We start from the raw sequence: 23058 nt of genomic DNA on the forward strand, positions 1-23058 counted from the left end.
AGAGGTGGCAAGAATGTACAGAAGAACTATATTAAAAAGGTCTTAATAACCCAGATAACCACAATGGTATGGTCACTGACCTAGAGCCAGACATTCTAGAGAGTAAAGTCAAGTGGGCCTCAGAAAACCTAACTATGAACAAAGCTAGTGGAGGTGATGGAATTCCAGCTGAGCCATTTCAAATCCTAAAAGATGACACTCAACGTGTCAGCACATTTGGAAAGTCAGCACTGGCCACAGGACTGGAAAAAGTCAGTTTGCATTCCAATTCCAAAGAAAGGTAATGCCAAAGAATGTTCAAACTATGATACAATTGCACTCATTTCACATGCTAGCAAGGTAATGCTCAAAATTCTTCAAGCTAGGCTTCAGCAGTATGTGAACCAAGAATTTCTAGATGTACAAGCTGGGTTTAGAAAAGGCAGAGGAACCAGAAATCAAACTGCCAAAATTTGTTGAATCATAAAAAAAGTAAGGGAATTCCAGAAAATCATCTACTTCTATTTCATTGACTACGCTAAAGTCTTTGACTGTGTGGATCACAACAAACTGGAAACTTCTTAAGGAGGTGAGAATACCAGACCACCTTAGCTGTCTCCTGAAACACCTGTATGCAGGACAAGAAGCAACAGGTAGAATCCTACACAGAACAACTGACTGGTTCAAAACTGAGAAAGCAGTATGAAAAGGCTATACAATATCACTCTGTTTATTTAACTTACATGCAGACTACATCATGTGACATACCAGGCTGGATGAATGACAAGCTGGAATCAAGACTGCCATAAGAAATATCAACAACCTCAGATATTCAGATAATATCCCTCTAATGGCAAAAAGTGAAGAGGAACTAAAGAGCCTCTTGAGGAGAGTAAAAAAGCTAGCTTAAAACTCAGTATTCAAAAAAAACTATGATTATGGCATCCAGTCCCATCACTTAATGGCAAATAGAAGGGGAAAAAGTGGAAGCAGCAACAGATTTTATCTTCTTGGGTTCCAAAATCACTGCAGATGGTGACTGCAGCCAAGAAATTAAAAGACACTTGCTCTTTGGAAGGAAAGCTATTACAAACCTAGATATTGTTATTAAAAAGCAGAGACATCATTTTGCAAACAAAGGCTTGTATAGTCAAAGCTATGATTTTTCCAGTAGTCACGTAAGGATTGGGCCATAAAGAAAATGCCAAAGAATTGATGCTTTTTTTTTTCTTTTTATTCTAATTGGAATATCTAATTACTTTATAATATTGTGGTGGTTTTGCCATACATTCACATGAATCGATGTTTCTGAATTGTGGTGCTGGAGAAGACTTTTGAGAGTCCTATGGACTTTAAGGAGATAAAACCAGTCAATCTGGAAGGAAATCAACCCTGAATATTCATTGAAAGGACTGATGCTGAAGCTCCAATACTTTGGCTACCTGATGCAAAGAGCTGACTCACTGGAAAAAACCCTGATGCTGGGAAAGACTGAAGGGAAAAGGAGAAGAGGGCATCAGAGGATGAGATGGTAAGATAGCATCACTGACTAAATGGACATGAATTTAAGCAAACTCTGGGAGACAGTGAAGGACAGGGAAATGTGAAATGTTCACATCATGTGAAATTTGGGGCAGATGAAGCACAAGCTGGAATCAAGATTGCTGGGAGAACACAACATCAGATTTGAAAATGATGTCACACTAATAGCAGAAAGTGAAGAAGAACTACAGCCTCTTGATGAAGGTGAAAGAGAATTAAAAAGCTGGCTTAAAACTCAACATCTAAAAAACTAAGATCATGGCATACAGTCCCATCACTTAATGGCAAACAGATGGGGAAACAGTGGGAACAGTGACAGATTTCATTTTCTTGGGCTCCAAAACCATGGTGTACGGTGACTGCAGCCACAAAATTAAAAAGATGCTTGCTCCTTGGAAGAAAAGCTATGACAAACCTAGTTCTTTTGATTCAGTTGCCCAGTCGTGTCCAATTCTCCACGACCTCATGGGCTGCAGCACACCAGGCCTCCGCGTCCTTCACCACCTCCCAGAGTTTGTCCAAGTTCATGTCTACTGCATCGATGATGCCATCCAGCTATCTCATCCTCTGACGCTTTTCAGCACACTGTCTAGGTTTGTCATAACTTTCCTGCCAAGAAGCAATCATCTTCTGATTTCATGGCTGCAGTCACCATCCACAGTGATTTTAGAGCCCAAGAAGAGGAAATCTGTCACTGCTTCTACCTAGGTCTGACAAACCTAGATGGCTTATTAAAAAGCAGAGACATCACTTTGTTTTTCCAGTAGTCACGTACAGATGTGAGAGATGGACCATAAAGAAGGCTGAATACAAGGGATCATAAGAGACTACTATGAGCAACTATATACCAATAAAATGGACAACCTGGAAGAAAAGGACAGAAACTTAAAAAAGATACAACCTTCCAAGACTGAACTAGGAAGAAACGTAATAGAAAACACGAACAGACCAAACACAAGTAATGAAATTGAAACTGTGTTTTAAAAACTCCCAATAAACAAAAGTCCAGGACCAGATGGCTTCACAGGCAAATTCTATCAAACATTTACAGAAGAGTTAACACCTATCCTTCTGAAACTATTCTGAAATATCGCAGAGGAAAGTATCCTCCCAAACTCATTCCATGAGGTCACCATCACTCTGATGGGCTTCCCTGATAGCTTAGTTGGTAAAGAATCCATCTGCAATGCAGGAGACCCCAGTTCAGTTCCTGGGCTGGGAAGATCCACTGGAGAAGGGATAAGGCTACTCACTCCAGTATTTTTGGGCTTCCCTTGTGGCTCAGCTGCTGAAGAGTCCACCTGCAATGTGGGCGACCTGGGTTTGATGCCTGGGTTGGGAAGATCCCCTGGAGAAGGGAAAGGCTACCCACTCCAGTATTCTCGCCTGGAGACTTCCATGAACTGTATAGTCCATGGGGTCGCAAAGAGTTGGACAGTGACCTTCACTTTCACTCACTCTGATACCAGAACAAGACAAAGATACCACACACACACACACAATTATAGGCCATTATTATTCATGCACAGACTCAAAAATCCTCAACAAAATACTAGTAAACCAAATTCAACAACACATTAAATGGATCATGCATTGTAATCAAGTGGATTTCAAGGATGCAAGGAATTTTAAATATTCCCAAATTAGTGTGACACTAACAAGCTGAAGAATAAAAACCATATGATCATGTAATAGGTGCAAAAAAAGCTTTCAACAAATTATACATCTATTTCTGATAAAAACTCTCCAGAAAGTGGACATAGAGGGAAAATACCTCAACATAATAAAGGACATATATGTCAAACCTACAGGTAACATTATATTCAATGGTGAAATGCTGAAAGCATTTCCTCCAAGATCAGGAACAAGACAATAAGACCAGTCTTACCACTTTTATTAAACATAGTTCTCGAAGTCCTAGCCATGACAATCAGAGGAAAAAAAGGATCCAAACTGGAAAATGTGTGATGTGTTACTGTTCGCAGATGACATGGTATTATACATAGAAAATCACGAAGAGGCTATAAGAAAGGTACTAGAGATCATCAATGAATTCAATAAGGACGCAGGACAAAGAATTAATACACAACAATTTCTTTCATTTCGATACACCAACAGTGAAAGATCAGAAAGGGAAATAAACAATTCCTTTTACCATTGCATCAAAAAGAATAAAATAGCAATAAACCAACTTAAGGATACAAAATATATGCACTCTGACTATCCTACACAAGTCAATCTACATATTCAATGCAATCCCTATCAACTTATGACTGGTATTTTTCACAGAACTAGAACACAGAATTTTATGATTTGTATGGAAACTCAAAGGACCCTGAATAGCCAAAAACAATCATGGAAAGAGAAAGAGAAGTGGACGAATCACATTCTGTGACTTCAGACTATACTACAAATCTGTAGAAATCAAAACTTGTTACTGGCACAAAAACAGAAATACAGATCAAAGGAAGAGGCTAGAAAGCCAAGAAATATACCAGTGCACCTATGGTCAATTAATCTATGACAAAGGAGCCAAGAATACACAATGCAGAAAAGACAGTCCCTTCAGTAAGTGGTGCTGGGAAAGATGGACAGCTACAAGTAAAAGAATGATATTAGAATACCATAAACAAAAATATACTCAAATGGTTTAAAGATCTAAATTTAAGACTGGATACAAACTCCTAGAGGAAAACACAGGCAGAACACTCTGGCATAAATTGCAACAGTGTCTTTTTGGATCCCTCTCCTATAGTAATGTAATGAAAAAACAAACAAGTGGGGCCTAATTACAACTGAAAGCTTTCTCATAGCAAAGAAAAAAAACAAAACAAAAAACAATGCACAGAATGGGAGAAAATACTTGCAAACAAAGTGACCAACAAGGGCTTAATCTCCAAAATATACAAACAGCTCACACAGTTCAATATAAAAAAACAAACAATGCAATCAAAAAATGGGCAGAATATCTAAACAGACATTTCTCCAAAGAAGACAAACAGATGGCCGAAAAGCACACGAAGTATACCCAACATTACTAATTATTTGAAAAATGTAAATCAAAGCTAGTGAGGTCTCCTCACATGGTCAAAATGGCCATTATAAAAAAGTCTACAAACAATAAATACTGGAGAGGATGTGGAGAAAATAGTGTACATTCTTACACTATTGGTGGGAATGTAAACTGGAACAGACACTATGGAGAATAGTGAGAAGTTACCTTAAAAAACTAAAAATAGAACGATCATACGATGCAGTAATCCCATTCCTGAGCACATATCTGGAGAAAACCTATACATCCCAGTGTTCATCGCCGCACTATTTATAATAGCCAAGATAGGGAAACAACTTAAATGTCCATTGACAAAGAAACGAATAAAGACGGTGAGTACATACGCACAATGGAATATTCAGTTCAGTTCAGTTCAGTTCAGTCGCTCAGTCGTGTCTGACTCTTTGCGACCCATGAATCGCAGCACGCCAGGCCTCCCTGTCCATCACCATCTCCTGGAGTTCACTCAGACTCACGTCCATTGAGTTGGTGATGCCATCCAGCCATCTCATCCTCTGTCGTCCACTTCTCCTCCTGCCCCCAATCCCTTCCAGCATCAGAGTCTTTTCCAATGAGTCAACTCTTCACGAGGTGGCCAAAGTACTGGAGTTTCAGCTTTAGCATCATTCCTTCTAAAGATGACCCAGGGCTGATCTCCTTTAGAATGGACTGGTTGGATCTCCTTGCAGTCCAAGGGACTCTCAAGAGTCTTCTCCAACACCACAGTTCCAAAGCATCAATTCTTCAGCACTCAGCTTTCTTCACAGTCCAACTCTCACATCCATACATGGCCACTGGAAAAACCATAGCCTTGACTAGACGGACCTTTGTTGGCAAAGTAATGTCTCTGCTTTTGAATATGCTGTCTAGGTTGGTCATAACTTTTCTTCCAGGGAGTAAGCGTCTTTTAATTTCATGGCTGCAGTCACCATCTGCAGTGATTTTGGAGGCCAAAAAAATAAAGTCTGACACTGTTTCCGCTGTTTCCCAATTATTTCCCATGAAGTGATGGGACCAGATGCCATGATCTTCGTTTTCTGAATGCTGAGTTTTAAGCCAACTTTTTCACTCCACTGTTTCACTTTCATCAAGAGGCTTTTGAGTTCCTCTTCACTTTCTGTCATAAGGGTAGTGTCATCTGCATATCTGAGATTATTGATATTTCTCCCGGCAATCTTGATTCCAGCTTGTGCTTCTTCGAGCCCAGTGTTTCTCATGATGTACTCTGCATATAAGTTAAATAAGGAGGGTGACGATATACAGGCTTGACTTACTCCTTTTCCTATTTGGAACTAGTCTGTTGTTCCATGTCCAGTTCTAACTGTTGCTTCCTGACCTGCATATAGGTTTATCAAGAGGCAGGTCAGGTGGTCTATATTCCCATCTCTTTCAGAATTTTCCACAGTTTATTGTGATTCATACAGTCAAAGGCTTTGGCATAGTCAATAAACCAGAAATAGATGTTTTTCTGGAACTCTCTTGCTTTTTCGATATTCAGTTCAGTTGCTCAGTTGTGTCTGACTCTGTGACCCCATGAACTGCAGCATGCCAGGCCTCCCTGTCCATTACCACCTCCTGGAGTTCACTCAAACTCACGTCCATTGAGTCGGTGATGTCATCCAGCCATCTCATCCTCTGTCATCCCCTTTTCCTCCTGCCCCCAATCCCTCCCAGCATCAGAGTCTTTTCCGATGAGTCAACTCTTTGCATGAGGTGGCCAAAGTACTGGAGTTTCAGCTTTAGCATCATTCCTTCCAAAGAACACGCAGGGCTGATCTCCTTTAGAATGGACTGGTTACTCAGCCATATAAAGAATGAAATAATGCCATTTGCAGCAACTTGGATTGACTTACAGATTGTCATAGTAAATGAAGCTAGAGAAAGTCAAACAGTGTATGATATCACTTGTATGTAGAATCTATGAAAATGATACAAAGGAACTTACAAACCAGAAGCAGATTCACAGACTTTGAGAACAAACTTATGGCTACCAAAGGGGAAAGACTGGGACAAGGGATAATTTAGGAGCTTAGGATTAATATAAACATAAAATAATCAACAAGGACCTACTGTTTAGTACAATGAACTGTACCCAGTATTCTATAATAATCTACATAAAAAAGTGTCTGCAAAAGAACGGAAATATGTACATGCATAACTGAATCACTTTGCTGTACACCTGAAATTTACACAACATTGTAAACCAACTACACCCCACTATAAAATAAAAATTAAAAACAAAGTACATAGCATGGTTCCCTTCCTGTTAATAGCTAACAGCAAGAATTCACTGATATTCACTACATTCTTGTTTTGGATGATCTTATTCATCCTCATATTTGATGTGGATGTTATTAATATCCTAATTTTATACATGAGATAAGTAAGGCATAGAGCAGTTATAAATGAAAGAGAATAGGACATACATTTTAAAAACGAAATAGCAACTTCTAACATATGTAAATAACAACTGAGCAATGCTGACCAAAAAAAAAAAAAGCCATTTTCACAAAGAAAAGTCACGAGAGGCTTCAAGGAATTGAGTCAAGCCTGAAAGGGCACAATCAAATGGCAAAGAATACAGAGCAGCCTCCAGAAGAGACAAAAGCATGGGAAATATCCCCAAAGAATCAGGAATTTGCATGTTCAGGGTATAATGAGCAGACTTACTGTACCAAGCAAAGGATTTACCTAATAAAGTGGATGGAAAAGAAATTTGCAAAGGTTTATTATCTTCCTAATAGAGTATCTAAATTCATGATTTTGCAATCTATACTTTATTCCCTGAATGTCTTGTTAAAGAAATGTACTTAAATGATATGTCTGGGATTGGTTTCTAAATAACCCAGTGTGTGTGTAGGGGGAGGTGTGGAGTTGATGATGAAATGTTGAGTATATGTGGCTTCACTATATTCTTCTTTCTACCTTACATGTTTAAATTTTTTATCATAAAAGATTTTTAAGAGGCACTTAAAAACATACAAGAACATTAAACATTAAAGAAGTGGGGTGTGTATACATATGTTAGTGAAATCATTTACAAATGAAAACCACTTACTAGTAGGTACTATATGATACATACAACTTTGTTCCTGGGATTTACAGACTCTAAAATTTAAACAAATAATCTTAGGTGGTAAAGTCTTTTAGATGTACTTAGACTCTGGTCCAGAGAAGGCAACAGCAGCCCACTCCAGTGTTCTTGCCTGGAGAATCCCAGGGACGGGGGAGCCTGGTGGGCTGCCGTCTATGGGGTCGCACAGAGTCGGATAAGACTGAAGTGACTTAGAAGCAGCAGCAGACTGGTCAAAAGTGTTTCAAACTCGCAGACGTTAGTCTACCACTGCCTAGCCTACCTAAGCACTCCTCTTAATGCTCAGCATCTGTTGTCAGCTGATACAAAATTTTAGTCTCAGAGTTAAAGGAAACAGATGTTACTGTAGTGTAGATAAGTAATTGAGGTTTTCAATAGGGAAGTGTTATTGAAGGGAAGGGAGGATGCTAAGAAGAAAGCAAGCATATTTAATCACAAAATAGAGGGAAATACGATTAAAAGAAAGGTGAAAAGGGAAGTACAGCTCCCTTACTGTGTTCTTTTTTCCAGAGCCGTAAATCACGCGCTCCTCAAGGCACGCTACGTTTATGTACATGCTGTATGTTTTTCCGGCTTCTGTCTCAAGAGTCGTCTCCTCCGTGAAGTCCTCCCTGTGCCCACCCCACTCTCCACACCAAGCAGAGGCTGGATCTTTGTGCATTTACGTGTTAAACATATACCTGTCACCCGCTAGATGACCTTATAACTGTTTCCTCTATTTTATGGAGGTTCTTATCAATCTCCTGTGCTTATTAAATAAAATAGTACACAGCAGTCACTGAAAAAATACTGAATGAACAGGAACGTGAACACAACTGCAAATAAACATTTTAACAAATGCAAGAGCACACTTAGATTCCAAATTAACAATGCATGTTATTAAAAAAATGTAGGTTAGACTGCTGAATGTTTTCTTAACTATTTAAGAGAAACCTCCACACACAGCTTTGCATTTATATTTACTTATCAATGGTATTTTGCAAAATTCAGAATGAAGAAACATATGTTTGTGCTAAGGGCCAGGGCTATAGGGTAAAATAAAGGTCTGAGGTAATTTCTTCTCAGCATCCAAATCTTGTATCACTAACCAGAATGCAGAGAAGTTCTACTGAGCAGTCATCCTTGAGGTGCTTGCATACAGGACAGTGTGTGTTCTTTTGAGTCCACTTAATTTGTAAGAGATATATCCTCATGAGTTCTGGATGCCTGAGGCAGCAGGCAAATTGGCTGGCAGAAAGTTCTAGACCCTCAAATCTAAGGTTTATCTAATTTTCATCAAAGACATCTTGTGACAATGCCAGGGAGATATACAGTGGCATACTATTCAGTCTAATAAGTTCAGCTCACTATTAAACATTAAATAACACACACTGGAACTAAGGAGTTACAAAAGTTACAAACTACAATAGAACTTGCTCCTTCTGGAGGCTTGAGGAAATAATCTGTTTTCTTGCCTTTTCAAGTTTCTAAAGGCTGCCTGATTCCTTGGGCTTAGTGAGCCACTCATCACTCTGACCTTGACAACTTCTTTTGTGATCATGACCCTCTTGCTTCCCTCTCACAAGGATTCTTGTGATTAAACTGCCCTGTCTCCTCGTAATTCAAGAAATAATCTTCCCATTCCAAAACTCTTAATCACACATGCAAAGTCCCTTGTGTCACCTAAGATAACATATTCAGTTTTTTGTTTTTTTTTAAAGGGGGCTGGGGAGAATTGCATTCTGTCCACCACAGCTACAAACAATTCCTTTTTATAAAGAGGTATCCAGTAACATTCCCTAGACTCAGGGCTGCCTGTAGCAACTTCTGGAGCACAACCTCAGATACAATCAGAATGGTAACCTTTGGGGTCCTGGAATACAGGAGTCCCACCCTGTCCATTATCATCAGAGTTGTGCTTGCTCTTCTAAAACTGGTAATGAATATCTCAACTTTTTTTTTCCCCTCAAAGGCCCCTTTTTACTATCCCTTCATACTCCAGACCCATCATACTACTTACAGCTAAGCAGAGCTTCTGATGTGTTTCAAATCACTGCACTGAATTTTAAATTTATCAAACTAGAAGGAAATAAACTTGATGAATCAGTCACTTTGCATAATTACTCTGAAGTAGATGGCAATTTATTAGGCCACTGAAATAATAAAAATAACCCAGACTTTCATTTGGTCACATTAGATTGAACGTTTATCAATAAAGGACAGAGACTCGTCAATGCAAAGGTTAGCGTCCAAAATGAAATTACCTCTAATGTTGACACATCTCTTTAAAACTCTCTATTCTCAAGTTGATTTGAAAAGTTAGGAGTATTTATTTCATGTTCAATTTCTATCATTTTATCCATAAAGATATAATTTGTTATTTCCGGAGTCATTCCCGAATGTTAAAACTATACTAAGTATGGATATAAGGGCAAGACTTCAACATAAGAGTTTTGTTTTTAGATACATAAATAAAAATACTTCTAAGTTGAAAAAAAAAAAAAACCAAAAAAACCAAAGCATTAGGAACAGAAGTAAAAAAGGGGAAAAGATTCAGGCACTAGAATAGTACAAAGAAAGAAACAATGAAAAACGCTAAAAAAATACACATATTAATATGCTGAACAGTGCTCTGTCCAAGACTGCTAAATGACTAGTTGCTTGCTAACTGTACTTATCCTGCAGAAAAGACTTTGGCTAAGCCTCCAGCATATTCATTAGTCCTGGATCTCTTGAGTTCCATGGAGCTTATTTATTTTTAGGATTATCAACACAAATTATTTAGCCAGTCTCTTGATTAAGGGCCTTCTTTATGCATAACACTGTCTGGGAGCTTCAAATGTTGACTGCCTCCTACATGGGGAATACATTTTTATTGACATATTCTTACAGTTTAACTGAGAATCAAACTTAAATTTTTAAAACTCTAAACACTATAACTATTTTACTAATTTCAATATCTATTGCTTTCATGCAAAACTAAAGTTTTTGATCCCTCTCTGGAAGTGAAATGAAACCCAGAAATGATATTTCTGACCTAATTGTGATAGAAATTATACAGCACTGGAAAAGTAGGTCAGCATTTTATCATTTACAAATCTAGGTCAGGTCAGCATTTCCTAACTAGTTTCTTTTGTAAATTCATATGCACCACTATTATCTCTTAAAATGAAAAACATGGAAACACAGGGATACATGTAAGACAGTATGTGAATGTGCAAACACATACAACACCTCATTTCCTCAAGAGTAAGTCTTATATGATAGAAAATATTTCTAATAACATACAGGAATATTAACGTTTTCTTTTTCACTTCTACTCTGTTCGCCACTGGCAACATTGGTGGTCATTTGTGCCTATTTTCGTATCTCGTCAATAGGACCCACAGTGTGTTTGTTCTATTTGTGCTGCTTATTTTGAGCTTAGACATCTCACATCTAAATATGAAGCAACAAAAGTGTCACAGCTATTACAAAGAGGAAGCATGCATGTAACTACGACAAACAGTAGACTTAAGAAAATTGATGTAAATGCTTCACATCTCCTTGATAAATAAGAGAAAGTAGTCTGAAGGAAAAGTGCAAATTCTGTTATGAAAAAAATATTCTGATCATGCAAATAGATACGACTGACAAAATGGAAAAACTTGCAAATAAATGAAGGCAAGCAGGGTATGAACCCTGGCTACTCACTTTACCTAGAGCTTTAAAAAAATAATCAACGCCCAGAAATTTGGACTAAACTCTGTGGCATGGGCAGATATCCATGCAGTACAGTAGACTCCTTCTGTAGGGTCTAGAAACCTTTAACTATGGGCTCTGGCTTTGTTGCTTGTTGACTATATTCAGAAGACACTGTATTTAGTCTAAACTTAAATTCCCATTCTAAAGAGCTAATGTGATTTTTGATCAGTTATCATTTAAAATCACTGTCATTTTTAATAATTTTCATCATTTTAATAGCCGGCACCTGGTTTTGCTTGTAAGACTTCCTCCCAGCACTTTTGCTGTGTAAACTGTTTACAGGTAACAATCCTTTAGGTTAGTACACTGATGCACTTGAAACTAAGGTGGAGTTATTATCTTAAAAACAAGGTGATTTGTTCTGATGTCTTAATGAACACTTTACTGTTACTCTTTTGCACTGAACTTTGCCTATTTCTGGGAAGAGGTGAATTTGTCCAAGGGAAAAACAGTTGTTTGTAATATTGACATAATGTCACTTTCTAATCATGATCATGGTTTAAAGGATTATCTTGGTTAAATATATACTGGTTTGATGGGCAAATGCTCTTATCATTAGCACAAATTACATGATTTTATAGTTTCCAGAGGTGGGTTAAGAGTGGCCTGTGAGGCAACTGGAAGCAAATGGTGCAGAGAGACTATCCGGGGAAGACTTGGTGATAAGGGTCTCTCATAAAGAGAGCGAGGGAGAGAGACTGTGTAACAGCCAGTGTTATAGATTCACTGCATGGAAAAATATTTTCCAGAATTATGAATTAATTAACAGCCTGGAATTAATTTTTCCATATTGCTTTTCTGTTATATTTATACTTGATTTTGAAGGACTGCTTATGTCACTGGAAGCAATCAGTACCCAGTCATTGTGTAACACATAATGATACTTATCGTACAACAAAGCCTGAGTTTTTGCCAACTGTAAACCTAGTGTAAATCCATTCATCTGTACCATGGCCTTTTCTCTTCACACTCAGCAGATTCATAAGGTTATTTGCCTTTAGTGATTTCACTTTCTTACAGTATGAAATGATGAAGGTTGATAAAAGGAGAGATTACATTTAAAAAAGAACAGGAAAGCAAAGCTAAAAGAAACAGCAGCTCTAATTTATTTCTCTGTGAGAATCTCAGGTCTCCTTAAGTGTTTTCCTGTTTTGGCTCTTCAAATCCAGCCTAAGCTAAAATGAAGAGGTATGGTAGATGCTGTTAACACATATGCACAGCTCCCAAAGACTTCAGTAGGGTAAAGACCAAAAGGAAGCAAAACTAAAAGAAGATAAAACAAGAGAGCTGGGTTCAATCCCTGGTATGGGAAGATCCCCTGGAGAAGGGAATGGCAACTCACTCCAGTATTCTTGCCTGAGAATCCCATGAACAGAGGAGAGCCTGGTGGGCTACAGTTCATGGGGTCACAAAGAGTCAGACACGACTGAGCGACTTTCACTCACTCACTCACTCACTGTGGGCTCAGAATTTGTCAAAACTCCCTGGGAGTTTTTACTTGCAGTTAGAGTTACAAGCCACTATGCTACAGAAGACCAGCATCCACTTCAGATACCTACCTATTAGCCTAACGCAGAGGTTTTCAAAGTGTAGCTCATGGAAATTCCTCATATATTTATGCAGTCAAAACTATTATTATAATACTAAGAAGATAACCTTTCTACTGTGATGTCATTTGTATTGAAGGTGCACAAGTAACAGTAGCTACAGAATTATGATCTTGACAAACAACCCACACCCTCACCCACTGAGGCATACAAATGTTGCTTTTCCTCTTGAATTCCCTGTGGGATTAATGGCGTTGTAGTATAAAAAGGGCCTGAGATTTGGTGACAAGTGGAGCTGTTAAGTTTAAATCTGAGCTTCACTACTCATAAGCAGTGTGGTCTTGGGGAAGACACTTAACAATTCTGCACCTTTTTTTTCATATGTACACTGTGGCCAATAATGTACGATTTTAATAAAACATCATATGTAAAGCACATGGCAGAGCTGGTGCTTAAACAATATTTTCTTCCAATCATCTAAACTGGACTTGTACTTCACCACTCTTTATTAAGCACCTTATAATGATTTTCTTATCTTTCAACCTACTTACACTTGTCAAGAGGGCAGTCATTCAATCAGTTTCTCAGATTTTAACCTTCTTTACAGATAGAAAAATTAAGACCTGGAGCTGACTGTGGCTCAGACCATGAGCTCCTTGCTGCAAAATTCAGGATTAAATTTTAAAAAGCAGGGAAAACCATCCAACCATTCAGGTATGACTTAAATCAAATCCCTTATGATTATACAATGGAGATGATGAATAGATTCAAGGGGTTAGATCTGGTAGACAGAGTGCTGAAGCACCATGGATGGAGGTTTGTAACACTGTACAGGAGGTGGTGGCCAAAACCATCCCCAAGAAAAAGAAATTCAAGAAGGCAAAGTGGTTGTCTGAGAAGGCCTTAAAAATAGCTGAGAAAAATATAGGGAAAGATAAACACAAATGAACACAGAGTTTCAGAGACTAGCAAGGAGAGATAAGAAAGCCTTCTTAAGTGAACAATGGAAAGAAATAGAAGAAAACAATAGAATGGGAAAGACTAGAGATCTCTTCAAGAAAATAGGAGATATTAAGGGAACATTTCATGCAAAGATGGGCATAATAAAGGACAGAAATGACAAGGACCTAACAGAAGCAGAAGAGATTAAGAAGAGGTGGCAAGAACACACAGAAAAACTATACAAAAAAGATCTTAATGACTCAGATAACCATGATGGTGTGGTCACTCACCTAGAACCAGATATCCTGGAGTATGAAGTCAAGTGGGCCTTAGGAAACATTAATGTGAACAAAGCTAGTGGAGGTGATGGAATTCCAGGTGAGCTATTTCAAAATCCTGAAAGATGATGCTGTTAAATGCTGCACTTGATATGTCAGCAAATTTGGAAAACTCAGAAGTGGCCAGAGGACAGGAAAAAAATTTTCATTCCAATCCCAAAGAAGGACAATGGCAAAGAATGTTCAAACTACCAGATAATTGCATTCATTTCACATGCTAGCAAGGTACTGTTCAAAATCCTTCAAGACAGGCTTCAGTGGTACATGAACCAAGAACTTCCAGATGTACAAGCTGGATTTAGAAAAGGCAGAGGAACCAGAGATCAAATTGCCAACATCCACTGGCTCAAAGAGAAAGCAAGGGAATTAAAAAAAAAAATCTAATTCTGTTTCATTGCCTATGCTAAAGCCTTTGTGTGGATCATGACAAACGAAAAATCTTCAAAAAACGGGAATACCAGACCACCTTACCTGCCTCCTGAGAAATCTATATCCACGTCAAGAAGCAACCGTTAGAATTAGAAATGGAACAAAGGGCTTGTTCAAAATTGGGAAAGGAGTATGACAAGTATGTATATTGTCATCCTGCTTATTTAACTTATATGCAGAGTACAATGTGAAATGCTGGGCTGGATGAATAACAAGCTGGAATCACGACTGCTAGGAGAAATATCAACAACCTCAGATATCGAGAAAGGTAGAAAGGGAATGGCAGAAAGGGAAGAGGAACTATAGAGTCTCTTGATAAAGGTGAAAGAAGAGAGTGAAAAAGCTGGCTTAAAACTCAATATTCGAAAGACTAAGATCATGGTATCCGGTCCCATCACTTCATGGCAAATAGATGGGAAAACAAAACTAAAAAATGCCTGCTCCTTGGAAGAAAAGCTATGACAAAACTAGACAGTATATTAAAAGGCAGAGACATCACTTAGCCAATAAAGGTTTGTACAATCAAAGCTACGGTTTTTCCAGTAGTCATCTACAGATATGAGTTGGATCCTAAGGAAGACAGAGGGCTGAAGAATTGATGCTTTTGAATTGTGGTGTTGGAGAAGACTCTTGAGAGTCCCTTAAACAGCAAGGAGATCAAACCAGCCAGTACTAAAGGAAATGAACCATGAATATTCATTGGAAGGACTGATGCTGAAGCTGAAGCTCTAATACTCTGGCCACCTGATAAGAAGAGCCAACTCACTGGAAAAGACCCAGATGCTGGGAAAGCTTGACAGCAAGAGGAGAAGGGGGTGGCAAAGGATGAGATGATCGGATGGCATTAGTGACCCAATGGACATGAGTTTGAGCAAACTCTGGGAGATAGATAGTGAAGGACAGAGAAGCCTGGTGTGCTGGAGTCCATAGGGTCACAAGAGTCAGACATGACTTATCGGTTAAACAATAACATGTAAATATATCCTCTCCATTGTTACCGGTTGGTTTTCTCAAGTGCACTCCATTCTTTTCCTTGCTCAAAGTGTTTATTAGGTACACAAACATTATCAAAATATAAAGACCTTGAACAGACTTCAAGATCTGGCCACAAGCTTTCTAGTCTCATCTTTTCACTGATTAACTTCAACTTCTTGCACTCCCCAGGCAACTGTTCAACTTCATGCTCTTTGTGTCCTTAACTACCTCATCCTTTATCTATCTAAAGGCTAGAGAATGTTTTCCCAGCTCTAGCTAATGACTCCTTCTCTAATCCTCAGTCACTCCTTAATACACAGGTCAGTGTTATCTCCTTGATGATGCCCTCCAGCAGTTCCCAGTGACAATTAGATGGAAAGTTATGACCAACCTAGATAGCATATTAAAAAGCAGAGACGTTACTTTGCCAACAAAGGTCCGTCTAGTCAAGGCTATGGTTTTTCCAGTGGTCATGTATGGATGTGAGAGTTGGACTGTGAAGAAAGCTGAGCATCGAAGAATTGATGCTTTTGAACTGTGGTGTTGGAAAAGACTCTTGAGAGACCCCTGGACTCAGTCCATTCTAAAGGAGATCAGCCCTGGGTGTTCATTGGAAGGACTGATGCTAAAGCTGAAACTCCAATACTTTGGCCACCTCATGCGAAGAGCTGACTCATTGGAAAAGACTGATGCTCGGAGGGATTGGGGGCAGGAGGAGAAGAGGACGACAGAAGATGAGATGGCTGGATGGCATCACTGACTTGATGGACATGAGTCTGGGTGAACTCCGGGGGTTGGTGATGGACAGGGAGGACTGGTGTGCTGTAATTCATGGGGTGGCAAAGAGTCGGACACGACTGAGCGACTGAACTGAAACAATTTCTCAGCTACAAGAGGAAATAAACTATTTAATAAACTATTTTACACCCTTTCCCTGGTACTCAATTTAATTATAAAATATGGGCAATAAACAGGCCCTACTTTGCAGGGTTTATGAACATTAGATGAGAATATCGGTAAGTCACCTAACACACCAACAGAAGAAGAAACGAAGATAAACTTCCTCAAGTAAAGGATGGTCGCTGGGAATGATTCTGACCCTGTTTGGTTTAGTCTAAAGCTCACGTTCTTTCTACCACACACGCTGTCTATGTCCTAGCAGATGCTAGTAACACACAGCAGATGCTAGTAAACACAAAGTTTACTTATTTAATACTCTCCCCCATTGGACTGTAAAGTTCTTGAATACAATGAGCATGTTTTACACGACTTTGTATATCCAGACACTCATTCATTTAAGTACTAACTCTGACACTGTGATGTAGAGATTAAAAGACCTAGTCTCTACTTGTAAGAACTCTGCCTAGAGAAGGGAGAATTATAAGCAATATCTTACTGCTGTTTTCTATGCAAGAGGGACACTGGTGGCATATACATGGACTGGACTACAGACGTCCAAATAAACACCTAAAAGGAGAAGAAGAAAACTTAAGGTACAGGGAAGCCTTCTTTGGAAGAGATGAAACTAGAGATGAATCTTGAAGATTTTTAAGTTAGGGAGAACTAGGGTTTCTGGAGTTTTTAAAAGTATTAATTTGTAAATGATATAATTATTATACTGCTTATGCTCTGATAGTTTTAAATTATTATTGTTGATAAACATTTAATGGCCTTGAAATACATTTTAAAACATGGATTCATTGGGGGCTTCCCTGGTGGCTCAGTGGCACAGAATTTGCCTGCTAATGCAGGAGACTCAGGTTCTTAACCCCTGATCTGACAATATCCCACATGCCGCAGAACAACTATAAAAGTCTGTGCCACAACTACTGAACCTGTGCTTCAGAGCCCAGGAGCCGCAACTCCTGAAGCCTGTGCACCTAGAGCTCGTGCCCTGCCATGAGAGAGGTTACTGCACTGAGAAGCTCGCACATCTTAAGTAGAGGGTAGCCCTCACTTGCAGCAACAAAAGCCCAGCACAGGCAGAAATAAATAAATAAAATTATGGGGGGGTGGGGGGGAGAATGCACTGGAAGGAGGATATTAAAAACTGAATGGTTCTTTCTAAAAAGAAAAATGGATTCATTAAAATACAGTAATTCAGATGTAAGTCATAATCACTGGTTGTTGTTCAGTCTCTAAGCCATGTCTCTGAGCTGCAGCAGGCCAGGCTTCCTCGTCCTTCGCTATCTCCCAGAGTTTGCTCAAATTCATGTCCACTGAATCAGTGGTGCTATTTAACCATCTCATTATCACTAGGCTACCTTGCAAATATACCAAGTTTAGGTACAAACTCAAAAAGAAACCTCACTGTGTAACTCTTCCAACTACAATGTACTTCTTCTGAAATACTGACATCTTAAGCTCACAGGAACAGAGCAAGAATGAAAACATTAATTACCTGGCAGTTATTTCTATTTTCTACCCACATCCGTTTGGCATATTATATTTGAGAGCAACAAACCACTAAGACATATTTGATTTTCAGTTATGTTCTTTTCATTAACAATGGCATGAAGACTTTTGACATGCCTGACTTCCTTTGCCTGTAAACATCTACTCAGAAGTTTCGAAATGAGACAATACTTTTAAGTTGATTTTTCAAATGCACCCTGGCACACAGCAATAGCTAATAAATGAGAGTTATTATTGTTTCTCTGAATAAACCAGAGATGGCCAGATGGTTCAAATACTGTTAATCTTAAATGGTATATGTCTTGCTTCTAAATAGAATATAAGACAAAAAGAAGAATCTATCTCTGCTTGTACTATGAGTAATCCAATTTCAGCCTCAAGGAGGATATATGCAAGAATTAAGAGTATCAGTCTAGCTACTCTTTTTGGATTGCCAAATGAACCACATTTTCTAAGGTAAATAAAGGCTCACTCAGGACACAAGTCTATCCACTTGTGTCCTTTCACGTGATAGCTCAATTTTGGAACTGGAGAGTATCTTCGGCCAAGGAAGGAATAATCTGCCAATGTCATCCCCTCTATACATTGTAAACTTCTCCAGGGAAAAGACTGTGACTTATGCTCCAGCTATAACCAAAGCTGGCACAAAGTAAACAACAATTAATGAGTTTTCGATTAAAAGTCTAAGGGTTTTGTGCTGTATGGGATTCTGCAGGAACTTCTGGGAACACAAGCTCAGCAACTTTTCACTGTAGAAAAGCTTTTGTCATGGCTGCTTTTGATACTACAATAAAAGGCATGAACCTTTTATGAAGTCTGGCACACAGACCTCATAAATTCATGGCCAAGGCCTGGTGTAGAGGTTGTTAGCATTTACAGTGACAAAGGTGAAATGCCTGCAGATCTTTGCTATTACTATTGATTATTTCATCTGTCCTCTGTCCATGTTGGTTTTATGTATTTTTCTCAGCTTGGAGAAGTAAACATTTCTCTTGTGAACTTCTGTGGCTTATTTCAAGCTTCTCTAACAGGCCCAAACTATTAAAGGAATCTGCAATAAGACAAAATAACACAAGAAATCTTAATAGTGTATGGAAGGGGAGGAAGACCGGAGGCCAAACACCACTCCAAGCACAGTAAGCTTCTAGAAAAGCCACCTCAACAGACAACTCCGATCATTAAAACACAGCTTATAAAGTAGCATCTTTAGAGTTGAAAGAATGGAGCTGGGGAGACCTAAAAGGCCAATTAATTCGACAAGTGAAAATTAAGGTGGGGTGTTTGGGGTTTGTTTGACAACAATGAAACACCTGGCTTAGGTCCGCAATGAGATAACAAACCGCAAAACAACAAGAGCGCAAACCCGGCAGCTCTAAAGCCTGAAAATGACCACAAAGAGTAAGTAACGACGGGTTAAGCCAAACCAGCGCATTTCTTTGAAACAAGTCATTAAAGTAGCCTCTGCGTGTGAGGGGGGACTCTGCGGCCCTGAGGTTCTTTCTTGGGCTGTCGGCTCTGGTTGTCCCAGTTTGGACGTGTAGGGGCTACAGGGCTCCCGGGCCCATCTCTCCCTCTGAGCCCCGGGAGAGTCAAGTTAGTGACAGGGTTCCCCGGCCGGGGACTGCCACTCAACCCTCCAACCCTACTACTGGCTCGCAGCCCCTGCACAAACCTCAGTCGCGACCCCAAAGCCCCGGTTCTTACCATAGTGAGGCCGGCGAAGCCCCAGCCACATCACCCTTCCGGGCCCAGGGCGGAAGAGGCGTGCACGGCCGGCTTGCCTTTCTCTCCCCTTCCCGCGGTCTGGTTGGGCCTGTCAGGGTACCTCCTTCTGAGGCGCGGGTCTCGGGCTCTACGATAGGCTCCTCTCTACCGGAAAGGACGGGACCTACATGACGTCATTCAGCCCCCGCGGAAGTAGGTGACACTCTCATTGGGTGCTGGATGTCCGCCTGTGGGAGCGGGCCTTTTGGAGAAGGCCGGAAGTGGAATTACTGAGAGGTAGGGTCCGGAAGTGGCGACTGACTCTTTTAATAGTAGTCGGTGGTCCAGTTATTGTTGTTATTATTATTTTTTTCTTTACTTCTCTAGAACTCCTCAGCGCTCACTTTTTTTCCGGCGTAGACTCCCCTCGATGTGTAAGCTTCTGGCCCTTCTGTTTGTAAACTCTCGGGAACACCTGAGTTTTCTGGCGTTACCATCAGGTCGTGCGTCTCCTGGGCTCCCTTTTCAGTTTCTCCCTTTGCACCTGCGGGATTCTTTGTGTAAAGCGCCTTTGAAATGCCCTGTAAAGCTGTGGGATTAGGAGGACACTTGAATTCAGAGGGTTGTGTTGAGAAGGTGTTTGATCATTTTTCTAATATTGGCATTCTCTTCTAATTCCCAGCGTTTTGTAGATTGTCAGTGGGTTCTATCTGAGGCTGAAAGGTGCCGATTGGAGTCAGGAAAGAACTTTCTGTGGGAACAAATGGAAAGGAGCTGCCCTTCCTGAATTAAGTAATTGATTAGGTGCTTTAGAGAAATGGTCCACCTGCAAGACATATACCAACTTTTTCTTTTAATCAGTATTATTATTTAACTTTCTCTAATTTTAACAATCCCATTAGATAAGGTTCTATTCCCTCTCCCCAGATTCTTTTTAAAATATTATCAGTTTTTTTAATACTTTGACTCAAAGTGGATTGAGAGAAACAGGAAAAGGAAGCTCATATAATGCATTGATTTATGTGCTTTTCTTGGCCAAACTATGTGACCCTTCTATATTTAGGGCAACACAGTGATTAGAATATTTGGGTTTCTACTATCTGTGATTGTATTGTTGGCTACTGCCCACCAAGTTTTTTTCTTTTCTTTTTTTTTTTTTTAACCATTACTAACTTTTTGTTCGAATCTACTGAATTGTCAAGAATTGGTTAAGTACACAAATTTAGCAAGTACTTAACTGAGCTTTTATTCATACCATCATGAGACTGCTGCAGAGGGATAAAGATGGCCTGTTCTTTCCAGAAATTTAATGGGCATGGGGAAGAGGGGAATAAGAAATGTATAAAAATATACTGTACCCTTGTCCTATCAAAAAACAAGCTGTAATGCTTTGTCTTGTGATTGCTTTACAATTTATTTTTTAAGTCTTACCATTCAAATTAAATAATCTTGGCTTGGTTATGGAAATTATGTTGTGCAACTCATCAAGCTTGGTTTCCACAGTAGTAAATGTGTCTGCAGACATCTTGATGTCATGTAGATTGTCTTCATTTACATGGACAATTTGAGGGTTATATGTAATAGCTGAAGTGCATCAGGAAATTGAAGTTTTTAAAAATCACAGTTGATTTACTGTATTTATGCATTTTAATTAATTTTAGACTATAGGCTCTTACGTACTTCAGCTTCAAAATAGGGAAGAACAATGCCAGTTATTTTAAAGTTACCCACAGAGGAAGCCAAATAGCAACAGATAAGACTGAACATACATTTATATATAAAGTTTTTCATGTAACACAACAAAGTTAATCTGACACGATCTCTTGGCAAGATCCCTAAGGAGGTGGTAGTTGAGATACATGGTCATTAAGCACATAAACTCCCTGCTCTTGGCTTCACTGCCAGTGAACTAATTTAAGCACTGTCTTACATTGCTATTTCAAAAGTCTCTTTTCTAGCAACTCTGGTATGGAATCTTATTTCAGACTATCTTGGATCATTTTCTTACACACTAAAAGTGAAATCTGATTCTTATAATTTCCTTCTTCAAAAATTATTGTCTCTCCTGCATCTAGAAGAGCATTTTCAACTTTGATTTCTTAGGTTCAGTAAGGAATACTATTATCCTTTATATACTTTACATACTATTATATGTAAAAATAGTACATATTTATGTTTTTCTGTGCAAAGAATGCATGGACTTCCCTAGTATTGTCGGGTATTTGACCTGCACTAAGCACTCAATGGAGAAGGCAATGGCGCCCCACTCCAGTACTCTTGCCTGGAAAATCCCATGGACAGAGGATCCTGGTAGGTTGGAGTCCATGGGGTTGCGAAGAGTGTGACAGGACTGAGTGACTTCACTTTTACTTTTCACTTTCATGTGTTGTAGAAGGAAATGGCAACCCACTCCAGTGTTCTTGCCTGGAGAATCCCAGGGTTGGAGGAGCCTGGTAGGCTGCCATCTATGGGGTCGCACAGAGTTAGACAATGACTGAAGCGACTTAGCAGCAGCAGCAGCAAGCACTCAGTGGGCTTCCCTGGTAGCTCATCTGATAAAGAATCTGTCTGCAATGTAGGAGACCCTGGTTTAATTCCTGGGTCAGGAAGATCCCCTGGAGAAGGGATAGGCCACCCTCTTCAATATTCTTAGGCTTCCTTGGTGGCTGAGCTGGTAAAGAATCTGCTTGCAATGTGGGAGACCTGGGTTTGATCCGTGGGTTGGGAAGATCCCGTGGAGAAGGGAATAGCTCCCCACTACTCCAGTATTCTGGCCTGGAGAATTCCGTGGACCATTTAGTCCATGGGGTGGCAAAGAGCTGGACAGGACTGAGCAACTTTCACTTTCAAGCACTCTATAAGGCTTGCATGTTTTGTATCTGGCTTTCTTTGTTCACTAAAATAAAAACCATTTAAAGGGAGGGATAATGAAGGAGGGCCAGTTGACCTGAATGTTAAGCACTCAATGAATGGTTTTTTAAATTAAAAGTTTAAAAAATTGAATTGGTACTACTTTTAGTACCAGATTGCTTTCTCCCGTCCTTTTTTACTTGTCTCTAGTATTGATGGTGTTGATCATTTCCTTTTATCTGACTTTTTTCTCATTCAATATAGTAAAAAAAATAATAATTTTACTTAATTTGTTGTTTTCTTTGATCCTCAACTAGTCTCCATAGTCAGAGGTTGAAGTCCTTTGTTATTTAGTGTTCATTTTCTCCTTTTTTAAAAATTCTCTTTCCCCATGGCTCTTAGATTAAGACCCACAAAACTTTTGATTGACCTGCATGTTATTTTTTTCACCTTAAGAAGTGCTTCTCT

At 39.3% G+C, this 23058-nt stretch overlaps 2 protein-coding genes across 8 annotated transcripts in view; one reads left to right on the forward strand and one right to left on the reverse strand.

The window, feature by feature from the left end:
• Nucleotides 1-19785, reverse strand: part of TMEM167A (transmembrane protein 167A) — a 44656-nt gene extending 24871 nt beyond the window's left edge. Inside the window, exon 1 of the mRNA NM_001114511.1 lies at nucleotides 19741-19785. Within this exon, the coding sequence (NP_001107983.1) occupies nucleotides 19741-19743 (3 nt within the window). The 5' untranslated portion in view covers nucleotides 19744-19785. The remainder of the gene's footprint in view (nucleotides 1-19740) is intronic.
• A 177-nt stretch (nucleotides 19786-19962) lies between these two features.
• The window catches only part of XRCC4 (X-ray repair cross complementing 4), a 381115-nt gene continuing 378019 nt past the window's right edge, over nucleotides 19963-23058 (forward strand). For 4 of the 7 annotated variants that reach the window (XM_010807593.4, XM_024994578.2, XM_010807594.4 and 1 more), the window contains exon 1: nucleotides 19969-20037. The gene's annotated coding sequence lies outside the window, so the exon portion shown is untranslated. Of the gene's footprint in view, nucleotides 20175-23058 lie in introns of all 7 variants that reach the window. The other 3 variants (XM_005209722.3, XM_059888371.1, NM_001081615.2) reach the window with 2 other exon arrangements.

Source organism: Bos taurus, chromosome 7 (assembly GCF_002263795.3).
Source record: "Bos taurus isolate L1 Dominette 01449 registration number 42190680 breed Hereford chromosome 7, ARS-UCD2.0, whole genome shotgun sequence".
NCBI lineage: Eukaryota > Metazoa > Chordata > Mammalia > Artiodactyla > Bovidae > Bos > Bos taurus.